The sequence below is a fragment of the Ciona robusta genome, chromosome 9 (genome assembly GCF_009617815.1).
Source record: "Ciona robusta chromosome 9, ASM961781v2".
Lineage (NCBI taxonomy): Eukaryota > Metazoa > Chordata > Ascidiacea > Phlebobranchia > Cionidae > Ciona > Ciona robusta.
Genome location: NC_143243.1, coordinates 3474032 through 3486136, shown reverse-complemented (window position 1 = coordinate 3486136; position 12105 = coordinate 3474032). Strand labels below are relative to the sequence as shown.

The window sequence follows — 12105 nt, the reverse complement described above, 5'->3', positions numbered from 1 at the left end:
TAAGCCATAAGGGACCCCCGTTAGGTGTCTTATCCAAGAACAAATACCCCGAAACTCATAGCAGCGCTGAGCCTCGAATCCTGTTACGTTAAATAAATGTTTCTCACCTCGTTTACATGGCGATAATTGTTTCCATTTTGGTCGATTAAGGACGTTGAGCTCCGAAGTTGTATTTGTGACGTAACAAACCCCTTCTGTCTTGTAGGCATCTTTACAGTTCCTTGTCCACATATTATTGCAAACCTAAAGTAACCATTTGTATTACATAAGGTTTACTTCACCCAAAACTTAACGAATCGCTTATAAGTTTAAGTTGTAGGCTATTGTTGACTGAATTATGAATAATTTTTCAACGGCTGATCTCGAATAAAAAACGTACAGTATTTCCGACGTTTCGTAAGCGGTTAAATGATTATTACAATATGTTGGGTAGCAGAAGTAACAGAATATGAATTATGAATGAATCACCTAGGCAAGGCAAAAGTTGTTATACCACAAGATGTTTTATTTTATATCCGTTTTCGAGTTACCACGTAAACTTGTATATATATTTTTACTTTTTTGTTAATATCTTACAGTTGGGGCAACCCTTAAGTCGAGTTAATTGGAGCAATGATCGTTAAACGTGTTTCCTACATACCAATTTGATGGGATAAAGAGTTTAACTGATATAGACCTGCATTGTGGTTTATAGAGACTACGCTTATTTTCTTCCAATTAAACGTAAACATGTTTTTAGCTGTAGGCGTGTTTTAACAACTGTTGTTTTGTCGCTATATCCTGTCTTTTCGTTTAAAATATTTCTAAATCTTCGCTTCCGTAATCGAAGAAACAATTAAAACTATTATTTTACTGAATCTTACAACGAGATTACTTTGACCTTCGTCCCAACTCGCCCCCACCATCGACATAGTGAGTGTTTGAAGTAGATTCCCAGCAACAGATGTTTCTTGGGAGGTGGATACGATGGAACAATTCTTTCGATGAACAAAAGTGACTCCGTTATCAAGATTTAAATCACCTGCGATGTTGCAAACTTATATTACTTTGCTTTAACATTAAAAAAAAAATTAGACCAAATGCATTTTTTGGACATCCAGTTTTAGGTAACTCAAGCAAGCAAAATATGCCACAGTGGTTACTGCGCCTGGCTCTTACTAAGCTGTTACAAGGCTTGTCGCTGCCTCTATTATGGGCGTATTGGCACGACACAAAGCTACAAATGTGACTGGCACGAGGGGTATGAAACAGAACGCCTGTTTTATAATGACTGTCGTTTTCCCGCCACGCCATGATAAGGTAAGTGACATTAATTCAATGTTTCTTACCGCATCTGTAGAGATTCCCGGTCGACCTTTCACGATAAGCAAGTTGTTTATCATTAATGGTTTGTATTTTATCAAAGGGAGAGCCGACGAACAACCTGTTGTAAAGTAGCGGTTTTAGTAATGTTATATACACATAAAGTGCTGATACTGTTTCGAATCCAGTTTGGCGTCCAAGCTTTTCAAGATAAGGTTTCAATGGTATCAATATTCGACTGGGATATTCACAATAGTAAGCACAAGAAAAATTGCTAATTAAATATAATTAGGTGTGTATTTATCACCATTATCACCATACATTTATCACCATACGTTACTTAGTATATAATACGTGTTGCGCTTACTCCTGTGCATGGTTGCTTGTGCTAAGTAGAGAAACGGTGTAGCCGAAATAAATGGACGATTGTTTCACACCGAAACCTGAGAAATCTCTTTGAACTACTTCCTCATCTAAGTTAAATCCATATACATGAAGTGAATGCAAAAACACAAAACACGTCACTGAAAACTCGAACATATTTCCTGATGTAGTAATACAAGAAAGACTTAGTTAAAACGGTCCTACAATACAGGTATATACTATCAACATTACAACCCGTCATACGTTTAGCCTGCCCTCTTGGTTCCGCACTGAGGAAACCTATTCAGTAGTTCCTTTCACATTCCGATTCTTTTAAGGCTGGGAAATTTATAAAAAGTTTGTGTTCGTTTGACGTCATTATATGGTGCTTTCCTTTTTTCAGATACGTCACGATTAAGTTTTAAATTATTGTATACGTTATCGGGTTATGGAAATCGGTATTAAAAGATTCTGATCATACTAAAGTAACACCATTGTGCTATGGCCACAGTAAGTCGTATTCTACGCAATACTATATTGTTTGCACTATACCAATATAACCTATGATTGCTTACCTTTTTTTCATTTTGTGGGAAGTTTTCATCTTCAGATATCTAAACTAGTACTTTCACACACAACACAAAACAACATGCGGCATGTACAGTGGTATGCAGAGCCACTGTATTGGTTGGTATATATTATATATAGTAGGGTGGGGGGAAAACCTTTAGCACATAATATACAAATATCCTGATCGTGTTTTAAATCAAATAACAACAGTCTACGGGAGTCGTACGAATAAGGTTTTATAATTCTTTGAGCGTTCTTTGTTTACTACTAAACGGGGCAAGAAAATAGAGGTAAAATGTGTCCCATCTTTCCCCACCTTACTGTATATTCTCCAAGTACATTGTATCACATTAAAGGCGAGTTGCTCTAGGCTTTGCACACCACTCAATATCATGCAAACATTAACAAAAAACATGCAATGATGATGTAACAAGAATGAAACATATTTTACCGGGCGTTTTCCCGAAGCTATGGAAAATCCACTTTGTCCAAGTTCCCGCCCAAATGCTGATACAGTAGAGTTAGCGTTTGCACCTGTTATAAAAAAAACACATTAGCAATATTTGTTTGAGTATATATAACTATTTAATATTAGAACGATTTAGTAGACTATTGTTTATAAGATGAGATTTTTCGTATGTCTACTGTCGCTTTACTGTAAATGTAACAGTTAATGTAATGGAGTAGGTTAGGGAAGATGGGACACCTTTTCATTCTACTTCTACGTCCCATTTGGTAGTGAACAAAGAATATTCAAAGAATTATAAAACTATATCCCTACGACTCCCATAGACCGTTGTTAATGGTTTAAAACACGAGCAGAAAATTTGGATATTATGTGCTAAAGGTGTTTCGTCTTCCCCACGACCCCACCCCACTATATTAATCTTTATCACATTAATTGTTACTTTCGAAGTAAAATATGGCCAATGACACTGACTAATAAAATAAAGAATATTTTATTTCATCGTTACCCATTGCACTTACCTTCCAAAACGAAATTTAAAATGGCAGATCTCAATTGACTGACAATTTTGTTCAAACCAGCAAAATTCGATGTGTAATAAACACGTTCATTTGTTCCTTGTCCATTTGCTATTTCCTGTTAAGTAAACGTATATTACAAAATTTTTGAAAGTTAAATATGAATAATTGGCACTTTGCGTGACTGGACAACTTATAGTTTAAAGGAATGTAAATTGTTTATCTACTTTGCATGGCAGGGTAACGACAGTCTTTATAACACTGTACTGTTTTTACCTCGTATACCTACATGTCACAACGCAAAGTAAATTTCTGGGTAACTTATTTTTGGAGGTTCCTTTTTGTAATTGCTGGCAATTTAGGAAACAATAAAACACCACTGGGTTGGAGTAATGTGCGTTAAGTTTCTTGCCCACGATGTCAGTATCGGTATCGAGCCGGTATCATCCGTTCCGAGTGTCGAACCAGGTACAATTTCGGTTATGCGTTGCAAGCATCTAACCATTAAAAGGCACCGGACTGGTAGAAATGTATACGGATGTACGAAATATTTCATACAACTCGTGTATTGATGAATTACCAACTCAATGACTTCGTGAATAATATAATTTGTGGGGTCTTTTTTGGTATTGACAGTATAGCTATAGACAGTGTATTCGTGACCACACGCCCAAGGAATGTGTGTAAACTTGATTAACTAATCAGAAACCTGTAGTTCTTTTTCGTTTGCCTCACCCACTCCTACAGCGAAGGTTGTTATATTTAAACTTCTAACGTAATTTGCACTTGATGGTAGCAACTGTTTGTCAGTGGACCTGGGACGTAAAAAAGAACATTATTATTACTGCATATAGCGAGTATACGCTGCGTTAGACAGTTTCAAACCTATATATATAATACAGTATAACGATGCAACGAAAGCTTTCAGTTCGAAGTTATGTTCGAAAGCTAAAAAAATAACTTACTTTAATCGCAACACCCAGAGCAACACTTTGTACAGTATACACCTTTCTAAGACATTTACCCTGTAACCTCTTATTCTCTAGCTCATTATTAACCTTAAAATTATAGTAGGGGGAGACGGGAGCCTTAAGCACACAGTGCCCAATATTTCCGAAGTCGAAACATATGGTGAAATGGATGTACGTAAAAATAGTACTAAGAAAGTCCCGTCTTTTCCCACCCTAATATATATTGCTTTTGAATTTGTGGATTTAAATGATTGAGAATACAAAAATTAAAAGTTAAGACAAAGAATAAGGTACATTAGGATACAAATACAGTATTATACCTTTTCGCTTAAATAACTCTTAGAAATGAAAGAGAAGCCAGATAAAATAAACGATTGCAAATTTAATCGAAATATCAATCATATTTACATGTTGTTGCTATGCCAGGCATATTACAAGTCTTAAGAGATCTTCCGGTATTAAAGTCTTAAAAGACCACAAACAAAAAAATGCTAGAAGATTTTTTACAAAAAATATTATTCAGTTTGAAATTATTTCACTTACAATCCATCGGTCAGCAGGATAAGAACTTTACTTGTCTTCGGTCGATTCCAACGACTAGATTGTTGAAAATCAAAAACCGTCTTGTTTAGGGCATGCGCAGTGTATGTTGTGTATTCATGTAACGATATGTTGCGAACTGCTGCCTATACAAATATATGAATAAAAGTCATTGCACAGCTTAAGTTGTGTGTTTAATCTTGCCTGGTACGTTATTACCATCTACAGCTATCTTAAAGCGTCCGAAGCCGTATATACATGAATTCAGATAAAAAACTTTTTTAGTAATCTGGGTTTTAAGTGTCTTACAATATTTGTAAAGCTTCTCCAACACCAATTCGGTGGGTTTTGTTTAAAGAGGGCATACCAGCAAAAAATAAAACTTGTGTATTGATAGAAATGCCCAAATGTGATCTAAAGGTACCACCAAACGAAACAGGTTTTTCGTTAGTATGCCCAATTTAGCACCGGAGCAACAGTTGCTCTGGCAAGACACTTCAGTTGCTCCAACCCAGTGGTCACTATAATGGGCTAACTTATCAGCCACAAATAAAAAAGGGAAAAAAGTAATCACCCATTAAGTAAAAGGTAACTCGTAAGCTGACACGAGGTGAATAAAACATAGCACCCGTGTTTAACGACTGTCGTTTTTCGGCCACGCGAGGATAAAGTAAGTTGCATTCAAGTTCAGCCTTGGTGAGTACGATGACAGCAACAAACGTTGCAACTGTGTACGATCAAATAGGTCGACACTTTACTGTTGCATATCTATTGCCCTCTAGGGGATGTCATATTTTCGACACAAAACGTTGTCTATAAATAACCTACATAATATAAACTTACACTAAACTCTTGTTTGTTGCGGTATTTTCCAAGCGGAACTTCAGTTTTGATGTAAGACTGTTTGTCTAATGGTCTGGATAAAATAAAATAAGTTAGTGTAAACATAATATTATATATAGTAGCATGGGGGAAGACGGGACACCTTTAGCGCATAATATTTAAAATTTTTTGTTTTTTAAACAATTAACAACGGTCCATGGGGTTCACGAGGATACAGTTTTATAATTACTAGAATGTTTTTGAAAATCATATTCATTAAAGAACGAAAATGTAATGCCTATGAATTTATATTACGCAGTATATAATTCTATATTTGTACCACGTGACTGGATATTTCATAGTAACCACGCTAAGCATTCAATCTCATTATTGTAGAATTACAACGATACAAACAACAATCCCTTGTCCAGTCTAAACTACAGCACTAGACAGCGAAACACTTCAGAAGAAAAGTCAAAAGCAAAACGACGTTTAAAAAGCGTGTTGCACCCCAAAAAATACTTTTTAGAGAACAATACTTACTCCGTTGCCCAGTAATGTGAATATTGAATAACCCCGACTTGTGTGTAGCCATCACTAATATCAAAGCTGTTTGCAACCTTTATTGTCCAGTTTTTTACGATTTCGAAATTATCTTTTCCAACTGACCCGGAACCATCCAGCACAAACAACATGTCCAAATCAATAATAGGACATCCTGCAGAAAATATAGATAAGTATATGAAAGACATCACTTATTCATCCACACTCCAGTAAGCCCACGATAGTCGTTATAGCATACAGATGTCATGATGTCTTGTTATATCCAGCCCTGTATTGCAAGTTACCACGCTAACTATGCGGGTTTTATTTTGATCTATTTTCATTGCTTCCGATACGACAGTTATAACAGCTGAGTTATAGTCACGACCGTCAAGTGTATTGTATAAGAACACACGCCCGCAATGGTAGCAGCATTGAGCATCGAAACCAGTTACGAAGTCAGTGCTCTAACCGCTAACCCACGGCACCTGTATTTCAATACAACAGCAAAACCTTTTTTTAGATTAAACATCACAATGTTTGCTTACTTATCTTATTTGTCTCAGGTCCAGGAGCCCACGTAGAGCCTCGGTTCATACTGTTGTAGCAATAACCGGGAGAATATATTGAATCCGGTGGGCAGTTTTGTTGCTTGGTGGGTGAGCATGCCTGAAAAATTATGCTGTGTATATACACTGAGGTTGCGTGTAGAAGAACTCAAGCGTGCTTGTTTAAAATAGACTATATAGTAGTGTGTGGGGTAAAATGGGCCATGTTTTCATTCTCTGTTATAGTCTCAATTGGTCATAAACAAAGAAATAACAGTAAATAATTATATAACCGTATCCTCACGACTCAAAAAGAGTGTTGTTAAATGTTGAAAACACGATCAGGAAATATGGAATAACGGTATTCCATCTTACCTCATTGTACTATATCAGAATAAACAATCAACAGTTATTTTAGCATGCAGTATTTAATGGCCATAATGACTTATGGTATAATAAAGCGGGCCGAAAAGTGTTATACAAAATATTTATATCTACTCAAAAACAAAAAAAAATATTCACTTTAATTGCTTTGTATGTGATTTATATAGCATACCGATAGCCTTCCATTTGGCGAAACATCCACGCTTAATCCGAAAGCGTCTCCCCTCTGGGCTCCTGGTGGGTTACGAGAGTTACACGCTGGTCTTGATGGTGGATTCGATGAAAATAAATTCGAAACTGGACATTCAAGTAAATCTCCCGTCGCTGTTATTGATAAAAATATTTAAAGGGTTTAATTTTTTACCTTTCTCTGGCTCTATATTTGTTTGCAAAAGAGTTAGGAATTGTATGGGATATAGACAGTAGCCTGGGGTAATATGGGACATTTTTTCAACCTCTTTTATCTTTCCTTTTGGTGGTAAACAAAATATTTAAACAATGCTACTGCAGCCTTACTACTTTAAAAAAGTACATGCACCACAAGGTTTGTTATGTGTTACATACATTACAGCCAATAGATATGACACAATATTGTCGTTATTTTTAAAAGTTCTTGTTTAAAAAAGTTAATCTATCTCTAGCAATGTCGAAATTTTGTGATATAGTAATGTGGGGTAAGATGGGATACCGTTAACACCTAAATCCCATATGCCCTGACCGTGTTTTAAACAATTAACAATATGTGATCAGAGTCACGGGACCTCTAATATTTAGTTCCGTTAAATTCTTTGTTTTCTATTAAATGAGACGAAAAAAGAAAACAGAAACGTCCCATTTTACACCATCCTACTATAGACTCTTTAAACCCCTGTTTCTGTTTACGCCACGTCTCGCGACACAGTGTCCCGATCAAAATAAGGTCACAACACGCGTGATGGTATTGCTGGCAACATAACAAGACATGCAACCACTGAAGTTATAATAATACCTATATTTTGTAAAGCACGATGTTGTGTTTATACTTCCGTGTTTAACACTCCGTGCTAAAATATTGTGATGTTTTTATTCAACGAGTAAAACATACAGCATATCCTAATATCATTATAATATTTATTAATATCTTCAAATATTATAGCGTGGAATCCGGCACTTGGATATGAAATGAACATTTGACTAATAATTATAAAATTAATAAAGAAAATAGAAGTAGAGTATACAACATTAAAAGTATATCTCAAACTCTGTTTAATCGCTTGTTGAAATAATAACAAAAACATTTTTCGCGAGAATTTCGATTGTTAGGATATCAATTTAATTACTTAAGTCCGTATCTTAAAATTAATATGATGATATACTATATGGTGGTGTAACATGGGACATGTTTCCAATTTCTTTAATATTCCAATTTAGTAGTAAATAAAGAATATGTAAAGAATTATATAACAATATTTTTATGGTTTTAAAAGAGTCTGGTTACTTGATAAATCATTATTATAGGGAATTTGGGATATATGCTAACAATATCCCATCTTACCCCAGAGTATTATGTTTGTCGCCTTCGTTGCCCAAACGATACGAATGGATGTTTTCCACATATATGTTCCAATAACAGCACGCGAACATGATAATATGGTACTCTCACTAACTTTATTAAATTTCACATGACACAACGCAATCAAAGAATGGCGACGTATTACGCCATAGGAATACTGTTATGCACAGGTTTTGCTAAAGTAAACAAAACTAATATAGGCTACTGTGTGTGGACTAAAATGGGATACCGTTAAAACCTATATCCCAATTTGCCTCACCGTCTTTTAAACAATTAACGAACCTGTTTTTTAGTCGCGGGGGTGGGGTAATAGAAATGTTTGATTAAAAACGATAAAACAGAATGAAACCATATCCCATCTTACCCCAGCCTATACTATATGATGGGATAAATATATAGTTTACCTGGTGCGGCCGAAGCAGATGGTGTTGTTTGTAATGATGGCTGGGAAGGATCGATCGACTTTGGGGCACCGACTGTAAATCTAAAAATATAATCAACTGTTATAAGATTTATAGCCTATAGCAAAAGAATGGTCAAAGCTGAATAATAAATATATTGGTAAAAAGTGGTCAAAACAATTTTGTCGACTGTCAAAAGATATACTATAACATGATATTTGTTAACATCTAAGGAATATTTTATAACCATCTGTAAATACATAGATATCGTTTTGTTTTACCGATTATAGGAAAGAGATTTAAATAATAAAAACGAATATGCACAAAAAGTAGGACGTCGGGTGTTTTACAAACAAAACAAAAATGATACGCGTATATACATTTGGTATAGTAGAGGCAGAAATGCTGGTATGGCACGTAGCTGCAATATGTGAGTACATGTATGGTCACCGCTAATTACGATCAAAATTGTCCTCATTCAGTATTCCTATATGGCTTGACATACAGGGTCCGGTTATTAGTTCCGTTTCCGTTGAAAATCGTTAATTAGTTACAGTAAAAAATAGAAGTGGAAATATAGTTTGCAATGCTGTAGACCTTGAAACACTCGAACCCTAATTAAGGAAGTTGACGGAACAGTCATTAGTCACAGCGTTTCGTCACGTTGTGCGAAAAGCACTTCAGTATAGCTGGCCAACTTCAAGACTGTTGGTGGTAAATTGCATGCATACTTTCATGTTTTTGACACGGTATATGGCTTTATGCTTATTATCACTTATGTAATATAATATTAATAATAACTTTATTTGTTTCTTTGAATACGGCAAGGCGAAAATTTAAAGATATTTTAAAGTTAACGAATAGACAATATATATAGCGACAAAACAAAAGTTGTTATGTGACATGTGGTTTTATATTTCGGTTTAAAACATACATAGGTGTTTCGCGAATAGGTAAAAATCGCTAACATTTTTATGTCAATTTGGTTGCTTTCGATTGTGAGTCAATAAAATGCGAATTACGAATGGTTACTGTTTTCAATGAGCGAATGGGAACTTGAACAGATTCCAAACACCAATTAAAAGGGTCATTGAATTTATTCATTAGCCAATTCAGTCTGGACCGTGAAATAAACAAACAGAATGTGGGATTCATGTACTGCTGCTGGTACTAGTAAAGAATTAAAACAGTCGCCTTTGGTGACGTATGTGTTATACTGTGTAAAAAGATACGATACCGATAACACTTTAACCCAAATTTCTTGATCATGTTTTTTTTATCAATTAACGCTCTTTTGGAGTCGCCGGGCCATGGTTACTTAATTCTGTGTTTGTTGTTTAATCTTTAATGGGCGAGAAAAAAGACAAAAAACACAGGTGTCCCATCTTCCCCATCGTACTATATATGTATATATTGATTTTTAATCTATTAATTTGTGTCAGTCTTTTTGACAGGAAGTGAATGAGGTGACGTCAACGCTTGTCTGAACGTGCATGACTGATTCCTTTTCATGAATATCGTGACATGTACGTAGAAAGTATTTAAGAAGCAATATCCGGATACCCTAAGTAAAGTTTTACGAAATGCCTTCAACCCAATAACTTTGAATATACCGGCAATAAGTAATGTACCATGCTTACAATATGCATGTTACCATAGTTAATTGGGATAACTTGGTACAAGTTTGCCGGCTATGCATTTTTACTTAAAACGCTGCTATACGTGCAACGGTTATCGAAATTACCCTAGCTTTACGTTCAGCAATCGTAATTTGGTCTTGGTACAATCTAATCGATTGCTAATCTTTACATTCAACAGTGGAAATTTAGAAAGAAAATCCAAACATAAGCCGTTTTGCGAGCGCCTCTATAGTCGTTTTAACTTGATACTGTTTCCTCAATAAACTGATACACTTTGTCGTTAACCACACTAATGATACCATCTGGAAACTACTAGTCGAAGTCCTAATGTAAATGGTAACCATGTTTTAACAATTAACCACTCTGTTTAAAATCGTGGGTATATACGGTTAACAATTCTACAAATATTCAATTTTGACAGATTGGCTGATAAAACATGAGCTTTTTACCTCGAATATATAGCGTTCTTCCCGTTTTTAAATGTAAAGAGTTATAAAACACTCAATCAAAACTCGGACGTTATATCGACATAGTAGGATAGGGGGAAGACAGGACACACCTATCACAATACTGATTTATAATTCTTTGATAGTTCTTTGTTTAACGCTAAATGAAATGGGAAAATAGGATGAAAAAGTGTCTCATCTATATCTCACCCTACTATATATTAACTTCTGTCTAAATGATTCGGTCCTACCTTAACTGCTGGTTGCCGGTTTTTCCAAGGTGAAAATCATATCCAAAATAAGACGGTGATGTCCCGCTTGGTATCTGTCCTGGATTTGTACTTGAAGCTGAATTAGATACAGCTCTAACTACTGGTGATTGTAAGTAGCGTAACGCTTTTGTTTCCACATTAAAACTTTTTACTGACAATGTACAATGTAGTATAGTCCAACAGCATAATAAAATGCATCTATCCATGCTTCAACCACTTCTCGTATTGCAAGATAAAGTGGAATTCAGACTTCGGTTCAGCCGCCTGTAGTAGAAATATGACACTTCGATTCCGCTTTTGAATTCGCGCACTTTTGGTAGTTTGAACGTGCGACAGCAGACAGCCCTGCGCTTACCAGTTAAATCTTTTGCTTTTCTCGTTTTGTTTTACTGTTGAAAGCAACAAATATTATTTAACTTCTGAGATAATATACACTGCGTTATATGCAAGCTTGAAAACTCATTTTAATCTCTATTGCATACGTGGTTCGTCCATTTACTAACATGCGGAACGTGCAGTGACGCTTGGTGCATGCTGCCCACACGTAGCCATGCTTGGTAGCAGACTAGCAGTACACTTATACGTTTGTGTATACTTCATGGCATAGTCAGGGTTTACGTACTTTTTCACTGTCTTAATAATTCACTCCTGACGCGGGTAGTACATTAATCTGAACCGATCTAAAACATGTTTTAATTGATAACCGCTCTATTCCTGCTAATAGCATAGAGTATAGACTACTAGAGCGCCAGGATGCGCGGTTGTTA

General features: G+C 35.5%; 2 protein-coding genes across 3 annotated transcripts in view; both read right to left on the bottom strand.

The window, feature by feature from the left end:
* LOC149730920 (integrin alpha-X-like) overlaps window positions 1-2675 on the bottom strand; it is a 25617-nt gene extending 22942 nt beyond the window's left edge. The window contains exons 1-4 of one of the 2 annotated variants that reach the window (XM_089885198.1): window positions 1670-2675; window positions 1329-1423; window positions 864-1021; window positions 108-243 (exon numbers count right to left, since the gene is read on the bottom strand). In XM_089885198.1, the coding sequence (XP_089741324.1) occupies window positions 108-243; window positions 864-1021; window positions 1329-1423; window positions 1670-1842 (562 nt within the window). In that variant the 5' untranslated portion in view covers window positions 1843-2675. The remainder of the gene's footprint in view (window positions 1-107; window positions 244-863; window positions 1022-1328; window positions 1424-1669) is intronic. The other variant, XM_089885197.1, reaches the window with a different exon arrangement.
* LOC149730919 (integrin alpha-D-like) lies at window positions 1984-12105 on the bottom strand. Its single transcript, XM_089885207.1, has 12 exons — window positions 11961-12105; window positions 11318-11727; window positions 8984-9063; window positions 7200-7351; window positions 6644-6764; window positions 6096-6270; window positions 5574-5646; window positions 4734-4876; window positions 3929-4034; window positions 3223-3337; window positions 2687-2769; window positions 1984-2004 (listed from the first exon to the last, which is right to left on the bottom strand). The coding sequence occupies exons 2-12, from the start codon at window positions 11542-11544 to the stop codon at window positions 1999-2001; spliced, it is 1281 nt and encodes a 426-aa protein (XP_089741333.1). The 5' UTR covers window positions 11545-11727; window positions 11961-12105; the 3' UTR covers window positions 1984-1998.

Coding starts and splice junctions, on each gene's coding strand:
- LOC149730919 (XM_089885207.1), bottom strand. CDS start 11,544: ATGGATAGATGCATTTTATTATGCTGTTGGACTATACTACATTGTACA. Junction 6,765..7,199: donor CGCCAAATGGAAGGCTATCG/GTATGCTATATA, acceptor ATAATTTTTCAG/GCATGCTCACCCACCAAGCA. Junction 2,770..3,222: donor TTTAAATTTCGTTTTGGAAG/GTAAGTGCAATG, acceptor TTTTTATAACAG/GTGCAAACGCTAACTCTACT.